Raw genomic sequence first — 18531 nt, forward strand, 5'->3', positions numbered from 1 at the left:
TGGTGCTGTGGTGGGTGTCCCCACAAGGCCTGCAGAGCCAAATGTTCTTCTCACATTCTTGAAAACATCAGGGTCTCCTTGGGCATTGGCATTCAGTTCTCTACTCTCTCTGTAAATATAAGACCCACTCTAATACCAACCAACCTATGAAGAATGTTACAAATAATATGCATTTTTGTAATTTTTTGGCAAATCATGAACACAAAGGAACCTTTCAAAAGGGCCAGGTTAAATTTTTGAAAAGGTGGAGATTCACAAGCTTTGTAAAATGCCCACGTCCCTGTGGCTGTTGCTCTTCAGGAGAGAGTTATTCTGTGAGGGTGGCTGGATGTTGAGAAGGCAAAAGATGGTCTTGAGATCTGCTGTCCAGATTTCGCTTCTAGCTTTTAAAAACCTTCAGAACTTGGCCTGCTTCAGTTTGTCAATGTGGTAGCAGAGCTTCAGCGCAGGCCCCAGCTTCAGGCCCAAGTATTTCATGATCATGTCACTCTTCAGCAACAAGAGAGCATTGCCATCGATCTCCTGTTGGGACAGGATCAGGACAAAGAAAACCCAGAAGATGGTCAGTCATCAGACAGTGGCTACAGTGACAGTGTGGTCAGGGGACGCGGTAAGGGGGTATGGATTTGCTCAGACACACATTCTCTTAGTCCCAAAGTAAGGTCGCCTTTAAAAGATAAAGTAGAAATTCTATATGCTCTTCTTCCCATCATCTCCCTGGGGTAAATTAGTACAATGGTTCTTTCATATTCTTTTTTTTTATCTTGATTGAAGGACTCAAACATAACCCAGCTTGGTTCTGATATCCAATATATGATGTTTATCTCCTCATCCAAGCTAGGGCTAAAATGAGCAAGAAGTGTGCAATGGACTGAATGTTTGCTCCCCCGCCACCCGCCCGATTCATATGTTGAAATCCTAACCTCCAATAGGTGGTTACTTTGGGGGGTAATTAGGTCACAATTGTGGAGCCCTTGTGAATGGGATTAGTGTCCTTATACAATGGGAGGATGGCAGTCTGTAACCCGGAAGAGAGCTCCCACCGGAAGCAGACCAGGCTGATCTCAGCCTCCAGCTTCCAGAACTGAGCAGTAAATTGCTATTGTTCATTAGCCAACCAGTTTATGGTACTTTGTTATAACAGCCTGAACTGACTAAGACAAAGTGTCATCCATTGGACCCTGAAACTCATGGTTCCCTTTCTGTTCAGTAAGGCCCTGACTTCCACCCATCATCCTAAACTCTTGTTTCTTTTCTTGGTAAACCCACCTACCTTTAGCTGATCACCAGATTGTTAATTACACTCTATGAGGTAGTTTGGGTGTTTTTTAGCCCTGTCAATAATGCTGTGTGGTATACAACATAAATAATGCACCTGCTTCATCCCACGGTTTAGCACAGAGAACTACTAGGGGAATGCCAATCTCTTGAGGTACTGGCATTGTTCCCATTTGTCTCTGAAAATGGTAACCCCCAGAATACATGTTGAATTCATGGACCTATGAGGGCTGAGCTTCCTTATTAACCCATAGTGCTATTTTCTGTTCACTAGAGACAAAGGATAAAAATGACTTGACTTTCAGTGGGGAGAAGAGACACAATTATAGTATTTACATAACTGTGCCAGGATTACAGTCCCTCTCATTCATCTATCCAGCCCTTCCATTATTGATGAAGCACTGACTCTGTGTCACTCACCCTCCATGCCCTTGGCAAAATGGCAGTGGGCAAATCTCATCTGTAAGTCCTCCCAGGGGTCTCATTGCCTAGTTTATCTCTTTACCCCACCTCCTAGACTTTCACCATCTCCCATCACTCTGGAACATAACCAGGCTCCTCCCACCCAGCTCTGTCTAAGCATAACCCACAAGGCCTCACTGTTCGGTGAGGTCCCTACTAAATGTGTGTGTCAGGTTAGATAAGGACTCTTCTCAGATCTACAACATATCCCTACTAAATATATCCCTACTAAAATGTGTGTGTCGGGTTAGATAAGGACCCTTCTCAGATCTACGACAGAATCACCGCATAAAATGAGACACAGGCGGGAAAAAATTAATGGTAATTGTAGGAGACAGAAGAACGCTCCCTCTTCTTCCCCCAAGATTCCTGTGTCCTAATCTCTAAAACCTGTGAATATGTTAGGTTCCCTGGCAAAGGGGAGTTATGTTTGCAGATGAAAAGAGGCTACCAATCAGCTGACTTTATAACAGGGAGAGTATCCTGGATTATTGGGGGCTGGGGGAGCAATGTAATCACAGGGTCCTTAAAAGTGGAAGAAGGCTTTGAGGATGAGGATGTGGGGATAGAAGCCAAGAAATGAGGGTGGGTCTAGACACCCTGTCAATAATGCTGTGTGGGGAAAAAGCAAGAAAATGAATTCTCCCGAGAGCCGCCAGAAAGAATGTCAGCCCTGCTGGCACCTTGACCTCGTCCTGGTGGAACCCCTGTCAGACCTGACCCACTAACTGTAAAGTAATAAATTTGTGTTGTTTTGGATTGAGGGGAGGTAGAAGGGGCTAAAGGGTTGAGGAAGGAGACTTGACTTTGGGTGGGAACAAAATGCAATATAGATATGAGGTATTATAGAAGTATACACTTGAAACCTTTATAATCTTATTAAGCAACGTCACCCCAATAATTTAAATATTTTTAAATGTGTTGCTTTAAGCTACTACATTTGTGGTAATTGGTTATAATGGCAACAAAAAACTGAAATAATAAGCTTAGCAGGTAAAGTATTAATTCTTACCTTTTTTACTAAATATTTCAGAATCTCCTAACAATGCTAAGAATGCCCGCTAACCAGAGGCCACCCCCAAGCCAGGCGCCATGCTGAACACACTGTGTGCCTCTTCTCATGTAACCCTCAAACAGCTTAGGGACAGGCACGCATACAGTCTGTGGCATATCGCAGGTGGTTATAAATATTTGTTGAATGCATGGACAGATGGGTGAATGGGCAGGAAAACAGAAACTCCTGTTAAAGGCCAAAATAATGGCAGAGATGGGACAAATATCCTTTTAAAACAAAATAAGTGATTGTTGTGCCCTAGGACACCTGTGGTTCCAACTGTCCTCCTTGAGTGGTGCCCCAGCCACACAGCTCACAGCTCCCTGAACCCCCCCCCCCGGCCTCCCCCACCCCACCACACACATACATGCTTTCTGAAGAGCTCCACGTGAGGCCCCAGAGCCTGCGGGTCGGCGTCCTGCACAAACCAGACCACATCCTCCACAGTCCAGGTGGACGGGTCCCTGCTCCGCGGCCGCCTGCCATCCTGCCCGTCTGGAGAAGGGCTTGAGGCTGGATGGGTGAGGGTGGAGAGTGAGACCGTTAGAGAGCAGGGCGAGGGCCTCAGCACATCACTGTGCTGCCTGTCCCACCTGGCCCTCGAGTTCAAGGCGGCGGCCTGAGTGACCTCGTGACAGAGAAGGGCCACGAGTGGCCACACCGTGGTTGTGACCCAGTGCTCCCCTAGCTTCCCCTCTCCACCTTTAGCTGGTGCCTGGGCTTCTGTCCCAGAGATGCTTGCTGTCCCCCTTCCCACAGCAGGTCCACCAGCCGCCAGAGCCCGGGGGACCCCCTTCCCCAGCAGCGGGTCTGTGTCTTACCAACTGAACATCACTTTCCTTCACCTTTAATCACCAAAGTCTTGTTTGTTTCTGCTCTTAAGATGCTTTGCAGTCTGCCTCACATTACAGTTATGCGTTTACTCCTCTGGACCCTCCAGTTAGATTTTAATTTCCTGAGGATGACCTTTTTCACCTTACCCCACCCCCTTCATTCTAGAAATATCTACTGAGCATCTCTTCTGTGCCAGGTCCCGGGCAAAGCGTTTGGTGAAAGACGGTACCCTCTCATTACAGGCTCCTCCATGGTTCTAAGTAAATGTAGTTGTAAAATTGGGTCAATCAATGTAAAATGATTCAATATATTTGGCAGACACAATATAAATAACTTATACAAGAGCCTTGTGTGGCTAATCTTTAATCCTATTTTCAGGCCTAAAAGAAAGGTCTAAGCGCTGAACAATGAAGCCGCTTTCCCACAAAATCACCCTAAATTAGAAGTGGGGAATCCTTCACTTCTACTTGCCTTCGCCCGTCTCAGGGTGCTGTGCTGTCTGTGTCTCTTTCCCTCCTCTGTGTGATGTGTTGGAGACATGCACACTTCTCCATTAGTGCCCAGAAAAGCTTGCACTTCCGAGCCTGTCCTAAATATGTTGAGAATTAGATTTATTTTGAGATTTCCCTTGCCTTTTCCTTGTTGGACCAGGAAGGGTCCCTCAAGGTGGTCTGGCATGGGGAATTCTGCAGAGAAACTTTTGCAGTGGTCCCAGGAGCCATCTGAACACGGATGCATGCTCATTAGAGAGGATCCCACCGCCTTTAAAGACATCTGCACTCAACATGGGACGAGGCAGCGTGGAGATGGCATTCGCCTCTGGACCCCGCCCCATCGGAACTTCGGCATTAATCAGAGTGATGAAATTACAAAGGCTGAAGTCTGTGCTGCCAAGAACGATTTTAGAGTGATCAGAGCAGAGGTCACATCTCATTTCCTGTATTCAATAGAAATGAAAAAGGCCAGACTGATTCACAGCCTCATCTATGGGAACCTAGGCTCCTTTGGGCAGGGTCAGGGAGCAGGGCTGAGCAAGGCTGAGGTTTTCTTCCGTGCGGAGGAGGGCGCTCCCAGTGATGGCCGAGGAGGGAAAGTGGCTCCCCTCCTGGTCCCGGGTGCCAGCCGTGGGCAATGTTTACTTTTCCAGGCTGGAAGGGCTGTGGCCTGGCCTGGCTTAGGAGCCTCTCTGGGGCCCTTTAGTCATACAAAATAGGGCAGCAGGAAACCTGCCATACCTTGGGCATTGCTCAAATTCAAAAGAACATAAACTCGCTCTAGATAGAAGGAAGAGGACTGGAACCTCCCAGTGGCAGGTTGGCAAGGCCTCTGCAGCGGTCTCTGTCCACAGAGATACTCAATACACTTGCCCCCTCCAGCATTTGTGACGGTGTCAGGGACACAGATGGTTAAGGCCTGACAGAGCCAAGCCAGGCAGATGCGATTGGACATTGGGAAAATACGATGGCTGTGGAAAACCTTGCTCCTAAAAGAACAGGGTATGCGCAGTGCTCACCCAGAGCCTGTGGGGAGGCGGCATTCTCCAGTGCAGAGAACTTTATGTGTGGTCATGTCCGTTTACTGGCTGCTGGAGACATGTGAGACGGGAAACCCAGTTGTGAATGGATGTGTAATTAAAGATGGTCGTTGTCATTTCAATAGCTGAACTCACATTTCCCAGGAGTAAAGTGACCATGAATCGGGGTTCAAAGCAGCCCCTTGACATTGTCACAGCACGGATACTTGTAGTGCTGTCTCTGAGTCTCTCTCTGTCTCACACATACCCACAAGCACATGCACAACTTCCTTTTGTGTATTCCTAATTCAGAGAAAACTTAGGAGCTAACAATCGAGTCATCAGAAGGATGGAATGGGCAGCGAGCTGAGAATCAGCAATCCCTACCGCCTGCTAGCGATATGAGTGCCTCTGTGCTTTTCCACATGAAGGAAGGGAGATGGGGAAGACCTCTAAGGTCCCTTCCACCTAAGACGCTGTTGGTGCCTTCACACCACAGGCTGTCCTGCAACATTAAGGGAGCTAGCTTCTCCATCCAAGAGCTTGATCTCTGTCCATGTGCGGAGCCCACTGGAGGAAGCGTCAGCAGCCAGGCTTCTGGTCACTTTCTTGGTCCTGACTGTTCTCTAAGGGCCTCAGTTTCTCCAGCTTATTTCTCCAGAGTATTGTCAGAATCAAGTGAGTGTTTAGCTTTGGGCTGGCTCCTGAAGGAAAGCCCGTCAGTGTCCATAGGAACCCTCAGTGCCCTTCCTCGGGCTGTCTGCCCATGGATCCCTCAGCCTCTTGGACTCAGCAGCTAGAGCTGGGCTGGGAGGAAACGGGGTGAGGGCAGTGGGGAGGGAGGTCTGTTCTCAGCTCCCCCTAGTCACCTGGTCTTCATCAATGCATCCTTCTTAGAAGCAAGGTAATGCAGAGGGTGTGTCTGGGTCAGCCCATGATCTGGGAAACAGTGCTGTTTTTATTCTTTCTATTACAACAATTTTCATGATGAGGTGAGAGACATGATAGATAGAAGAGGGCCTGATCAATCCTTAGATTTTAATCAGGTTTTTTTTTTTTTTTATTCCTTCCAGACCAGCTGGCATGCTTGCACGATGAGCAAGGAAGTCTCTGGAGACAAGGAGAGACCACAGGCTGGAAATGCGGCCGAGCTGGGCTGGCTCCTCTCTCTGCCACCGCAGACACTGTGACAAGCAATGTCATCTCTGCCAGGAAGCCTCCACCACCCCCTCTACCTTTGCCCCCTCCCCCGCCAGCTCTCGTTTCCCCATCCAGCTGGCTCTGCACGCCTTTCCTGACGCCTCAGAGTAGACTCGGCCACCCCTTCGTATCTCCCACAGCATCCACACTTTTCCTTCAGAGCAACAGTCACAGCTGTACCTAAGTCTGTGCCGTTGTTAATGTTTGTCTCCCTGGGACTACCTCCTGTCAGAGAACAGGTTGCACATCTGTACTGCTCACGGCTTCATCCCTGGACATGGGAGGATATCCCCTGGCATATCTGCCGGCCAGGATGGTCCAAAACCTCTCTGAGTCTTAGTCACTGCAACTCTCTTCCCCAGAATGAATAGGCTTTTGCTTGCATCCCCTCAGCCACCCTGTCCCCATCACACACTCTTTTTCTGGCTGAATCCCCTCTGTCACCTAGGGCCATATCCTATGGAAGCACACTCGAATCCAGGGGAAGCATTTGGGTGGTAATAACAATGTCAGATTTGCTTTGTTTCTTAATTCTAAAGCTTGGATCTAGTTTGTGCTTGGGAATTTTTCAGCATGTCCTGTTAAATGCAAGAGGCAGGATGCTTTTGTTATCTGAAACCTCCTTATAGCTCTTAGTAATTATGTCGTGGATGAGAGACAGAAGAGAGCTCTCAAAATTTCACCTGAGTATCAGCAACAAACAAACAAACAAAACCAGGGAAATGTGTCCTATGAATACGTCCCTTCCGAGGCCACTGGCAGAGGTGATAGGTATGATATATCAAGACAGCAGGTGACAGTCACGTGACAGAGAAAGCTGGTAAGGTTGTCATGTCATCGATTCCTACTCTCCTGCCCTCAGCCTCGTGCAGTTGTCTGGCTTCTGTGGTTTAATCCATTTTGATTAGCACCATGGGAGAAAATCCATGTCTAGGTTTCTTCCAGAGTTTATGACTTGAGTCAAACCCTCTTAAAGAGGTATGGTTCCTTAATACCAACTGCTTTCACTTGAGATGCAATTTCAGAGCAATACTGAGCAGTTCTTTGGGCAAAGGGAAAACTTAATAGCCCTCCAGACGGCCCACAGCAGGCAGCTAGGTGACAAATGAGTAAGGAAGCTAAATGTTTTCTCTCCTACTTGAATACACTGCCACTCAAATAAGCATGGCTTATTTCCACAGTTTCCCAGTGTGTTTAAATGTGCAAATTTTGTTCAAGCAAAGCATACATAGAACCTCACTCTGCAAATGCAAAGAGGCCCTGGTTAAAAAGGGCAGGGTGCTGGCGTCCTGTCTGCTCCCATTTTCTCTTCCTCCTGCCCCAGGACCTCCAAGGGTTAGGGGCTTAATAAACAGCTGTTTAGTATTTGCCGTGACAGCAGGCCCCTTTTCTGGGGCTGCAGAGGATAGAAATATGAGCAAGAATCTCCCGAAGCAGAGAGTCTGGTTCCTACTGGAACTGGAGAGAGGAAGCACTAGAGATGAGGAAACACTGTGACGGGAGGAAGCAGGGGAAAATGAACATGTCTAATCGTGAGGTGTGGCCAAGACTACCAGTTGCCTACCCACTTTTTCCTTTGTAATAGAATCCCTGATTTCCAGCTGGAACCATCATTATTTAGAATTAAAACTATATTTCCCAGCTTCCCTTGCAGCTTGTGGTCACATGACTAAATTCTAGTCAATGATATGTAAGCAGAAGTGGAAATCTCTTTCAGAGGTGCCAGCACTGGCCTCTGTCCCTTTATTCTCCCTACTGCTTCTCTCACTTTTTAAAAAATGTATTTTTAGAGAGGGAGGAAAGGATGGAGAGAGAAAGGGAGAGAGAAACATTGACTTGTTGTTCCATTTATTTATGCATTCATTGTTTGATTCTTGCGTGTGCCTTGACCAGGGATGGAACCCACAACCTTGACATATCGGGATGATGCTCTAACCAACTGAGCTACCCGGTCAGGGCCCCGCTTCCTTCATCTTGATGCTGAGAATGTGCCTGGCTGGCTGGCTCTTCCTGATATCTGTGGTTCCATTTAGCACCCTAAAGAAAGCACTGATTAAAAGGAATTGTTGGAGCATTAATGGGTTAATGCATCTACAAAGGGTAAATAGTTTCATTTTCATTCAGTGTATCACAAAGGTTCAACAATGAATTTCAACTATTACATGCTGAAGCAGCTTTACTCCAAGGAGGCTGGGAGTTGTGTGAGTGTGAACATCCCACAGCCCTAGGGGGTCCTGATGACTATGAGCAATTTCACAGCAATACTGAGCAGTTCTTCAGGCAGAGGGAGAACTTAATAGAATATTAGACAAAGTTCACAGTAATATTTCTAAATTGTAGAAGACAGTCAATATGCAGGATATAGCTAATGGTTTGCTTGGAGTAGAAGGCAGCGGACACTGGAGGCTCTGTTTCTACGATCTCACCCAAGGTCCTGAAGGGCAGAAGTCCTGAGCTAGTGGGGCTCTCCTGGGTGCAGCCAGGGTGCCAACAGGGTGCCAGGCTTTTTCAGAGCCGGTTCCAAGTGAGGGTCTGGGCTTCCCCTCTGGTAGATTACTCAGACAGCGGCTCAGGGTCTAATTCCAGGAGAACAAAGGACTGGGGTGAGGATACAAATAAAGGACAGGAGGGAGGGTGATTATAAATGGGATGGGAGGAGGCAGCAAGGGGTTTGGGGAGCCGGGCTCCCTTGAGACCACTTTGATAGGTCCAGGATTCCCCTAAACCAGGGGGACCAGATGGACTGGGAGGAGGCAGGCAATTCTACAGCAAGTGATAGTTCTCTCCATTCAGATTGTGTCTTCCTCTTACTGCTTGAACGCCTACACTTAAAACATAAGGTAGGGCCTGAGATTTCACCAACTTGAATGAGGGGTAGTGCAAATGTCTCTTTTTTAAAAAAAGGCAACACTCTTAGGACTATGAGCCAATTTAATCAGGGTGGTCCTGTGAGCAACTAGGAATTGGGTTTAGGAGACGAGGTTGAGAGGAGGAGACGTGTAAAGGGAAGAGGGACACTAGGTGAGAGCTTTGAGAACCAGGGACAACAGGAGGGTACTTGGCACTGGGGGCGGGGGTGAGACAGAGATAAGGAATGTTTATTGAATACCTACGATAGGACAGATGTCACCCTAGCTGAGGAGAAACCTGGGAAGTAAGTGCTGCCCTCGTTTACCAGACACTGGTTTGTGCCAGATCTCGCTCCCTTCTCCTGTTCTGAGAGGCCGGATGGAACAGCATCTCTCCCTTTTGGAAACTAGTCTCCGCCGACTCGAACCTGCGGCTTGGTCAGTGGCCCTGTGTGCGAGTGTCTGGGAGGGGCCCTCAGAACTGCCCACCCTTGAGGGGCCCTGCTTCCCTCTCTGTCCTTGGCCAGCAGAGCCTCACTGGGGATGGGCGGAGCTCTTCGCAGGGAGTACCAGGGGGACCTTGGGTCATACAAAGGAATTAATTGCTGTGGCTTTTCAGGGCCACCGGTGGAGAGGTCCAAGGCCCAGGACAGAAGTGTGGCTTGCCAAAGAGGACAGCCAGTCCACCGAAGACTCCCTGTCTCCCTGGCCTGGGCCTCCTGTCCTCAGCTGTTCTCAGCTACTGAAAGGATGCTGTGGGCTCTGTTGAGGGGTGTGTTCACGTGATTTTTAGTGAATCAACATTTATGAAGCTCTTACTTTGTCCTAAGCTTTGTACTAAATCTACATATGGACTTATTTACTCCTCCCAACAAACCTATGAGGTAGGTGCTGTTATTTTTATTCCAGTTTTACAGGTGAGAAAATTGAGGCAAAGAGAAGCTCAGACTTGTAAAGGGTCAAACAGAAAACAGCAGGTCCAGTGTTCCAGCCCAGGTCACCTGGCTCCACAATCCATGTAATTATCCACTATGCTCCATAGTCTCTATTCGTTGATGAAATACTGAAGCTCAAGATAAATTAAAAAAAAAAAAATCAGAATAGACACCAAGCTATCCCTAGAATGACAACACTTTGCATCCCAGCAAGTGATCTGTGATTGGTGAGACAGGAGTAGCATTATAATCAGCACTGTGGGAATTCCGCTGAACTCTGGTCCAGCCCATGTATTTGTATCCTGCAAGTGTCATCCACTCTGCAAGAGAAAACTCTTTACAGACAGCGGGTTCTTTTTGTTCCTGGCACAAAGCTAGCCCACACCTCTACAACCCTCTTCAAGTTCAGTGCAGCAAAATGGCCAGCTCTTGCCAAAGACATGTGAGTGGAAGTGACGTGACCTTCCCCACTCGCTCTTTCGCTTTCCACCCACTAGGTGCCCGGAGTCTGGAGGCCTGGGGACAGCAGCGCCACAAAAGGAACAGAGCCTGGGCCTCTGAACCGGGATGCACCCACCAACTAGGAATACCTAGCTTGGTCTCTTGAACAAAAAGTTAACTTCCATTGCACCGGAGCCACTGTACATTCTGGGGTCTACTTACTCCTACACCTAGCCGACTCTAGTACTCCACTTCCTTTCTTAGCGTCCAAGGCTGACACCAGCTGTCCTCGGGAACAACAAAAATTCATGAAGGGGCTTATGGAAACTTCTAATTTCCCAGTGTTCCCATGTTCAAACAGCCACTGTCCCCTCTTCCCCCTACACGCGGGGGTCCCAGGGCATGGACAGAAGGGGATAAGTCACAGGGGAGCCAGTCCAATGCATGCGTTACATTACCACATCTGTTGCCTTCCAGAGAGGTCCCGTTTCTCTTGGGGCTGAAGCCTGGGGGCCTCAGCCCAGGTGCCAAGGGGCCTCCGGAGGACATGGGGCTGGTGCGGGCACCACCGACGGGAGGGGCTGGGCCATCTCCAGAGTTCTGCCTCTTGCAGTACAGTGAGGACGAGGCGGGCAAGGAGCCCCTGTGGCTGAAGGCGGAGGGGTCCACGCTGTAGCGGCTCATGCCCACAGGGCTCACCAGGCGGCACTCCTCTGTGGTGACTGTTTTTGCTAAGCAAGGAAGCAGGGGAGAGAAGCAGAGATCAGAGAGCAGTTCAAGGGGCCACCTGGCGCTCAGTCTTGGCAAACCTTCCCCAGCGGTCGAGGTGCCACTGCCTGTGAGGACAGGAGATGAGGAGGAATGGGCTCTGTGGCCTGATCCCAAACAGCTCACCTCTCCGCAGACTGACACTGGCCTCCCCAACAGGGCGTATTATCATAGGTGTTGGGAGACAAGCCTTCTATGTCCAGAGGAAAAGTAATTATTTTGGTGATTGATGACTTGGAAATAAAATTCAAACAAAGTTCTTCCCCTCTCCATGGTTCTGCCCCTCTGGCTGTCTCTGCGGGCATGTCTGACCTCCCTGCACTCTCTCTGTGTGCCTACCTTCACTGCCTTCCCTACCTGGAAATGCTGCAGAGAAACCAGAACCCTGGTACACCACTAATGGGAATGTAAAATGGTGTGTCTCTTTGGAACAGCCTGGCTCTTCCTTAAATGGTTAAAAATAGGGCTATCATATGACCCAGGAGTTCTACTGCTAGGTATATACCCAAGAGAAAAAAACAACATATGACATATAATCACATGAAAACTTGTGCATGAATGTTTACAGAAAAACTATTCATAATAGTCAAAACAACCCAAATGGCTATCACCTGATGAATGATCAAATAAAATGTGGTCTATCCATGCAATAGAGCAGTGGTCCCCAACCCCCAGGCCATGGACTGGTACTGGTCCATGGGCCATTTGGTACCGATCCACAAAGAAAGAATAAATAATTTACATTATTTCCATTTTATTTATATTTAAGTCTGAACGAGTTTTATTTTTAAAAAATGACCAGATTCCTTCTGTTATATCCGTCTAAGACTCACTCTTGACGCTTGTCTCGGTCACGTGATACATCTTTCCGTCCCACCCTAAAGGCCGGTCTGTGAAAATATTTTCTGACATTAAACCGGTCCGTGGCCCAAAAAAGGTTGGGGACCACTGCAATAGAGTATTATTCAGGCATAGAAAGAATGGAAAGACTGATACTGATACAGTAGGTGAGCCTTGAACAGTGTGTTAAGTGACAGAGGCCAGTTACAGAAGACTACATATGAGGTGATCACACTTATATAAAGTGTTCAGGACAGGCAAACCTATACAGACATAAAGTAGATTCGTGGTTAGTTAGGACATGGGGGTTGAGGGATAGAGGGTGCTAGCTAAAGGGTTTGTGGTTTTTGAGGTGTTGAAAATGTCCTACACTTGTGGTGATGGCTGTACATATCTGGTAATATACTAGAAACCACTTTAAATGGGTAAATTGTGTGATACATGAATTATATCTCAATAAAGCTATTTTAAAAAGTAATTGCAGAAGCCCAGAATGAGGTGTGAACATGCTCTTGAGAGCGTTGTACAGCCAAGTCCAACACACACTGCTTTGGCCACTAGGACATAAGCAAGCCGAGCCACCCCGGCGTGTGCGTGCTCTGTGCCTTATGCTTGCGGCTAACGGAGGCTGCGAGATGTCTTCAGGCGCCTGGAGCTCTGCACCGTCGCCTGGGTGGGCTCCTACATCTCCTCCCTCTGGGTCTGAAGACACCAGCAGAAAGATTCCAAAATGGACCAGGCACCAGAGCTATATACTAGGCTGCTTCCTGAATGGAGTGAGGAAGATGAAAACTAACATTGATTGAGCATCTACTATCGGCCAGCATCATTCTAAGCCAGTAAATGGTAAGACTGTCATTACAGTACCTTTATTGGAAAGTTCTCATAGGCTGTGACTCTAACCCTTTCTGTGTCCTCAGTGGCAGATGCTTTGGTGTAGGTGAGGAAGCAGCTCACAATGTATGACATACAGAGGGCACTCAACAAATATTTATTGAGTAGACACTTGGGCCAGTTTAGCAGTGAGCACCATCACACAGAATACACATTAAAATTCAGACTATAAAGGATTAAAGATAAATTCTTCATGTAGATGCATTATAAACAATGAAAAAAGACTGAACTGAAACATTTATTCTGTTTATTAAGTATTTTAAATCCAAATTAAATATGTCTATGGAATTGAGGTAGTCTAAGGTAAAGAGTCCAGATAACTCACTAATCTGCTCTGCACTTAGAAAATACAGATGCAGATGGAAGACTGTTCTCCTACGACAATGTGTGGAAATGAGGAAAAAGGGAACATGGATGTGATTGATTTAACAATTGCTGATGATCATGGATGAGATCAAAGGTAATAAAAGCCAGCTTCTGGGCTATGATCCAAATGAATTTACTAGAAAGTAAAACCGACTCAAGAGAGCGTCAAGCTTTAGCCCTCTACTCAGCAAATGATGAAATGATGTGCCAGTTATTCTGAAATCAGCTGGGCGGGCAACCAGGGAGACATCCCCAAACCCCAGCCATGGCTCTGCACAGCCTGCAGCTCCCAGGAAGCCTGGGAGTGAACATCAGGATCAGGCGCACACACCAGAGGGCCGTTCAGAATTGGTGAGATGCATCTGCTCAAACCCGGTGAAAGCAGCCTTTCCTCACCCTTAAAAATAGGATGCTGATGCTTACATCATATCTGACTGATACAATGAAGGCCATTGTCATCCAACTACAGGACTGAAAGGGACAGTCACAGAATACCCAGCCCAGCATCTCCTTAAGTGTTAAATGCGTCCCTCTGGTGGGACAAGGGATGATTTTAGATATACTTCAGGATATTTGTTTTCTAAGTATGCAGAAATTACAACTGATTTTGTGGTTTAAAAGAACAGAAGTGTATTCTTTCACAGTTCTGGAGGTCAGAAGTCTGAAATCCAAGTGTCAGCAGGGCTGTGCTCCCTCAAAAGCATCAGGAGGGGACCCTCCCTTGCCCCTCTAGCTTCTGGTGGTTGCCAGCCATCTTTGGTGTCCCTTCATGTAGACACATCCCTCCAATCTCTGCGTCCCCTGTCACATGGCATTCTCCCTGTGTGTCTGTGACTGTCCAAATTACCCTCTTCTTATAAGGACACCAGTCATTGGATTAGGGTCCATAATTCAGCATGACCTCATCTTAACTTGATTACATGTGCAAAGACCCAATTTCCAAAGAAAGTCTGTCTCATTCACAGATATGGGGGTTAGGACTTGAACATATATCTTTTTGGAAGACACAACAACAGGTGAACATTATTTTTTTATAGCCATACAGATAACTTACTATATCTCAATAAAATATAATTAGTCCATTAAACTATGATTTTACTGGCATGGGATCAAGGCTTAGGATGACTAAAGGCTAAAGTTAAAAGAAATGAATCAATTTTAAGAATTATCTTGAGTAAACACTTCTATAGCTGTTATTCAGATATTGCAAACATTGCAAAGGTGGTGTATTAACACTGCAATGCATTGAATTAGCCCCAACCAGGTGAGAAAAATCAGTTAAATAATTGAGCCACATATTTGATCATTTCCCTCACAGTTTTAATCACTGTGCTACAAATCTCATTGCCTAAAGCTTCTTGCTCACATCTAACCCCAATTCCTCTTGTTTCAGGTAAAAAGATGCCTATTGAGTACATACCCTTTATATTATTCAAAAACCATTAAAGCATCCAGCAAACAGGTAGATGAATCACAGGTATGCAGAACTTCTAGTAGCTTAAAAATTTAATAAAGTAGGACACATGGATTATTTGGTACCTAAAACCACTCTTCAAAGTTGGATAAAGAAGGACCAAATCTGTACTTGACTAGAGAACTACACTTTTCAAGTGGTTTTGTGGCTGACTGGTGAGTGAACAGCAGATGGGGCCAGCGGACCTAGGATCGGCCAGCCCCAAGTGCCCAGCATGGACCCAGCCTCTCACACAGACGCGTGCAAACCACGTTCACAGGTCTTTTCTGCTGCATTCTCATCTAAAATGAGTGAGGTGTCTTGTAACCCTGGTACCTCTCATTAAGCAAGAGGATCCAACCCAGCCTCTATTTAAGGCCATTTAATAACTATGGAGAACACCAGCTCAGCAAAGCAGGGTAAACAAAAAGTGTTTTGTGCATTTCCCTTCTACAACAACCCTTGCCTCCTAGAGACTAAGGATGCCACTTGTGAATCATTAAATCCTTCTTCCAGAAAAAGAAATAATCTGCTTTTGTATGATCACATAGAAAAGCCAGTGCAAAGTGGCATGTTCAAAGAAGCCTGTCACCTTATTGGGGTTTAGCATCTTGGGAACTTTAAGGAGAGCCTGAATGTTCCATTTTCACCATTGTTAATCTGTGGACTCTGATTTCCCCAGCCACTGTGTATAAAGCCTGCCCATTAGTGAAACCACAGAACCCTCTAGAAGTGTTCAAACCCACTCAAGTCTCAAGGCATACCTGCTTGCTTCTGAACCTGAACTGTATCTAAGCCTCCCTGTTTAGTAAACAAACTCCAGGGTCAGGAGAATGTGGACCCCCCCTTCTCCCTCACCCCTGCAGAGGCTCCCAGGACGCCTGGTACAACCCACTCCTGCTGCAGTTCTGGAGAGTCAGGCGTGAGCACCTGGAGAACCTCCAGAGAAAAGCAAGAAGAGGCAGACAGACGAGAAGAAGAAATTCAAGAGCCAGAGAAAGTCTCACAGCGCGGAGCGGCGCGGAGGGGAAGGGACTCACATGTATAAACCACGCACACTCCTCACTCAGTTTCAGTTCGGCTGGCGTTGACCCCTGGTCATTTAGGACCAAGACCTAACTTCTCACAGTTAAGTGAACTTGTACTATTTATTTTATTTTAAAAAATAAAATTAAACTGTACTTTTACTTGAATTCTCTAACCAAATGAAGCCCCGAAAAGCAACAATACTTCCACCTGCAAAATTATTCTCAAATAATATCTATTTGTGCAATAATAAGCCCCAAATTCCAAGCTTTAGACACTACTCTTTCCCAGCTTTCTCTCTCTCTCATGTACACATACACTCACCCTCCACCTCCCACCTTATCTCCCCACGTCCTGGGTCATAACCTCCCAACGGCAGGAGCAGCTGCACAGGGGGCTTGCTCTCTCTCCTGCTGGCTCCGTCACCTCGGCTGGGAGCCTGCAGCCGCAGGGTCAGTACCAGCAGGTCTGCCCAGCCCGGCAGCCTACACAACCCTGCCCAGTCTGGCAAGAAGGTGAAACCACCAGCTCAGTGTGCGGAGGGCGCCAGGTGTAAACAGAGGGGCCGGGCTGCTGAAAGAGACGGCAGCACCACAAACCTCCAGCCTGGAAACCCAGATTAGAAAAGAAAGTAATACTGTCAGCCCGGTGACACCGCCCCTCGAAGAGCTGTGCCTGTCCCCGATGCTCACACCTGAGGAGTGCAGCCAGGAAGCTCTGGAATGAAGAGACCTGCAGGGAGAGAAGCAGAAAGGAAGGGGCAGGAGTGAGAAGTCCGGGAAACAACAGCTGCTCCCCAGCAGAGCTGTGCATGCCCGCTCCGAGCCAGGGACACATGGGGCATTGTTTCCTACCTCGAGTGGCTGTGTCTTTGCCACCAGGCAGCCTTGCACACTCTCCTCTCGACCCCAGCGGTGCCCCACCCCTGCTCGGTGCTGGGGGGAGGCAGAGGGGCCAGAGGACTTCTTGATGGCAGAACCGAGCAGCTCTCTGCCCATCAGCTGCCTTTCACTGAGGCTGGGGCGGAGGTTTGCCGATTTTTACTCCCGCAGTCCCGCCCCTTGTTACTCAGATAAGCTCATCATGTTTTCCCTGAGGGCCCTCTGTAGCCTCTTGTCCCCAGCCTTCCCTGTTCAAAGGGCACCAGGCCATACCACCTATAAGGCTGAACATTTCATTTGCTTCAATTAAATTTCCCCTTAACTTGGTCTCTGGCCAGTACAGTTTCTCTTTAAGCTTGTCTCTAAATTCAGCTCCCTCAGCCCTCACAATCCACTTTATGACTCCCCTCTGGTCCATTTAAGTACATTTCTCCCCTAATTAAGGTGACCAACTTTTTTACAATGAAAAGGAGGACAAAAATAAATTGAAGAAAACAATATCGTAAATAAAAGAAACATTTTATTCATTGCAACAATAATACACTATAATATGATAAATGCATAATAAAAACATTTGTAATATTTTATATTATAATTATGCTTACATGCCTATTAATTTTTAATAATAATTGTAAGAAAAAAGTACTCGTTTAGTAAAACTAAATATCAAACAAAACCGCTAATTTGGAGTGATATTTAGGTGTATTTATCATTTTCTAATGAAAAACCGTCTGTTTTATGCAACTATTTAATCAAAATGAGTTATTAATAGATATGGTGTGAGGTTAGATTTCCACTTTAAAACTCGAATTTTGGGAAAATACTTGAAAATAAGATTATATGTATTTGGAAATTATTAAATAGATAATAAATTAATAAAACGTGAATTGTGCTTACCTGTCTATGATTGAATATTCACTGAGAAAGAAGTAATCGTGAGTCTACAATGTCATATGTGCCATGTCGTGTTTCAGTAAGAAGTACACAAAGCCATTTGTGCGCTTGGTATATCACACGCTCTCTCAAGGTCTCCCGTGAGGAGCTTGTGCGTCTCATAATCACGTCTGGCTGCACTGTACTGATCCTTGACAAATCGTCATGTCAAATACAAATACGTCACATCACATGCAATGCATCCACTCGGCATCAATCGAATACAGACATTTACAGTTTAGTCTTCCAATATCAAAAAGGAAGACATGTAGAAGGATACTTTTTGAGGGAGGACAGAACTTACAAAAGAAGGACTGTCCTCCCTAAAGGAGGACAATTGGTCACCTTACCACTAATGCGATGCACAGAAACCAACAATCATTGTAATGCCTGACATCTGACCTTCTTTAGTGCTCCTTAACCCACTTGATATTTCTGGTTTGCCTAAGACTTTGTTCTAAGCCTATGGGTTGATTTCCTCCTGCAGAAATTTTGCTGAAAGGCAATTTTGCCCAAAGTCAGCCATTTGGAATAATGAATGGCCTTTCATTCTCAAGCAGAGAGGAGAGCAGGCTTCAACCACCCTCTATTTGCAGCTTTGCCAACTTTACCCCAAGGCTCATGGGAATGGCCAGGAGGTGGGGGAGGGCGAAAGTGGGCACACTTTCATCCACAGTCATGCTGTTTCCTTAACAGCCCCCACACTTCTGAATCTTTCATAGAACTCTGAGGAATTTGAAAATAAGGTTCTCAATCAGGGAAATGTTGGAGTTGCTAGAATAGAGAAACCCTGGCTTTTAGGAA

At 46.7% G+C, this 18531-nt stretch overlaps 1 protein-coding gene across 4 annotated transcripts in view; it reads right to left on the reverse strand.

The window, feature by feature from the left end:
- Positions 1–226: 226 nt before the first annotated feature.
- The window catches only part of SCML4 (Scm polycomb group protein like 4), a 117050-nt gene continuing 98745 nt past the window's right edge, over positions 227–18531 (reverse strand). The window contains exons 1-5 of one of the 4 annotated variants that reach the window (XM_066247688.1): positions 16768–16919; positions 16606–16645; positions 11025–11297; positions 3162–3307; positions 227–522 (exon numbers count right to left, since the gene is read on the reverse strand). In XM_066247688.1, the coding sequence (XP_066103785.1) occupies positions 397–522; positions 3162–3307; positions 11025–11297; positions 16606–16645; positions 16768–16911 (729 nt within the window). In that variant the 5' untranslated portion in view covers positions 16912–16919 and the 3' untranslated portion in view covers positions 227–396. Of the gene's footprint in view, positions 523–3161; positions 3308–11024; positions 11298–16251; positions 16362–16605; positions 16646–16767; positions 16920–18531 lie in introns of those variants that run through there. The other 3 variants (XM_066247689.1, XM_066247690.1, XM_066247687.1) reach the window with 3 other exon arrangements.

The sequence above is a fragment of the Saccopteryx bilineata genome, chromosome 12 (genome assembly GCF_036850765.1).
Source record: "Saccopteryx bilineata isolate mSacBil1 chromosome 12, mSacBil1_pri_phased_curated, whole genome shotgun sequence".
NCBI classification, from domain to species: Eukaryota; Metazoa; Chordata; class Mammalia; order Chiroptera; family Emballonuridae; genus Saccopteryx; species Saccopteryx bilineata.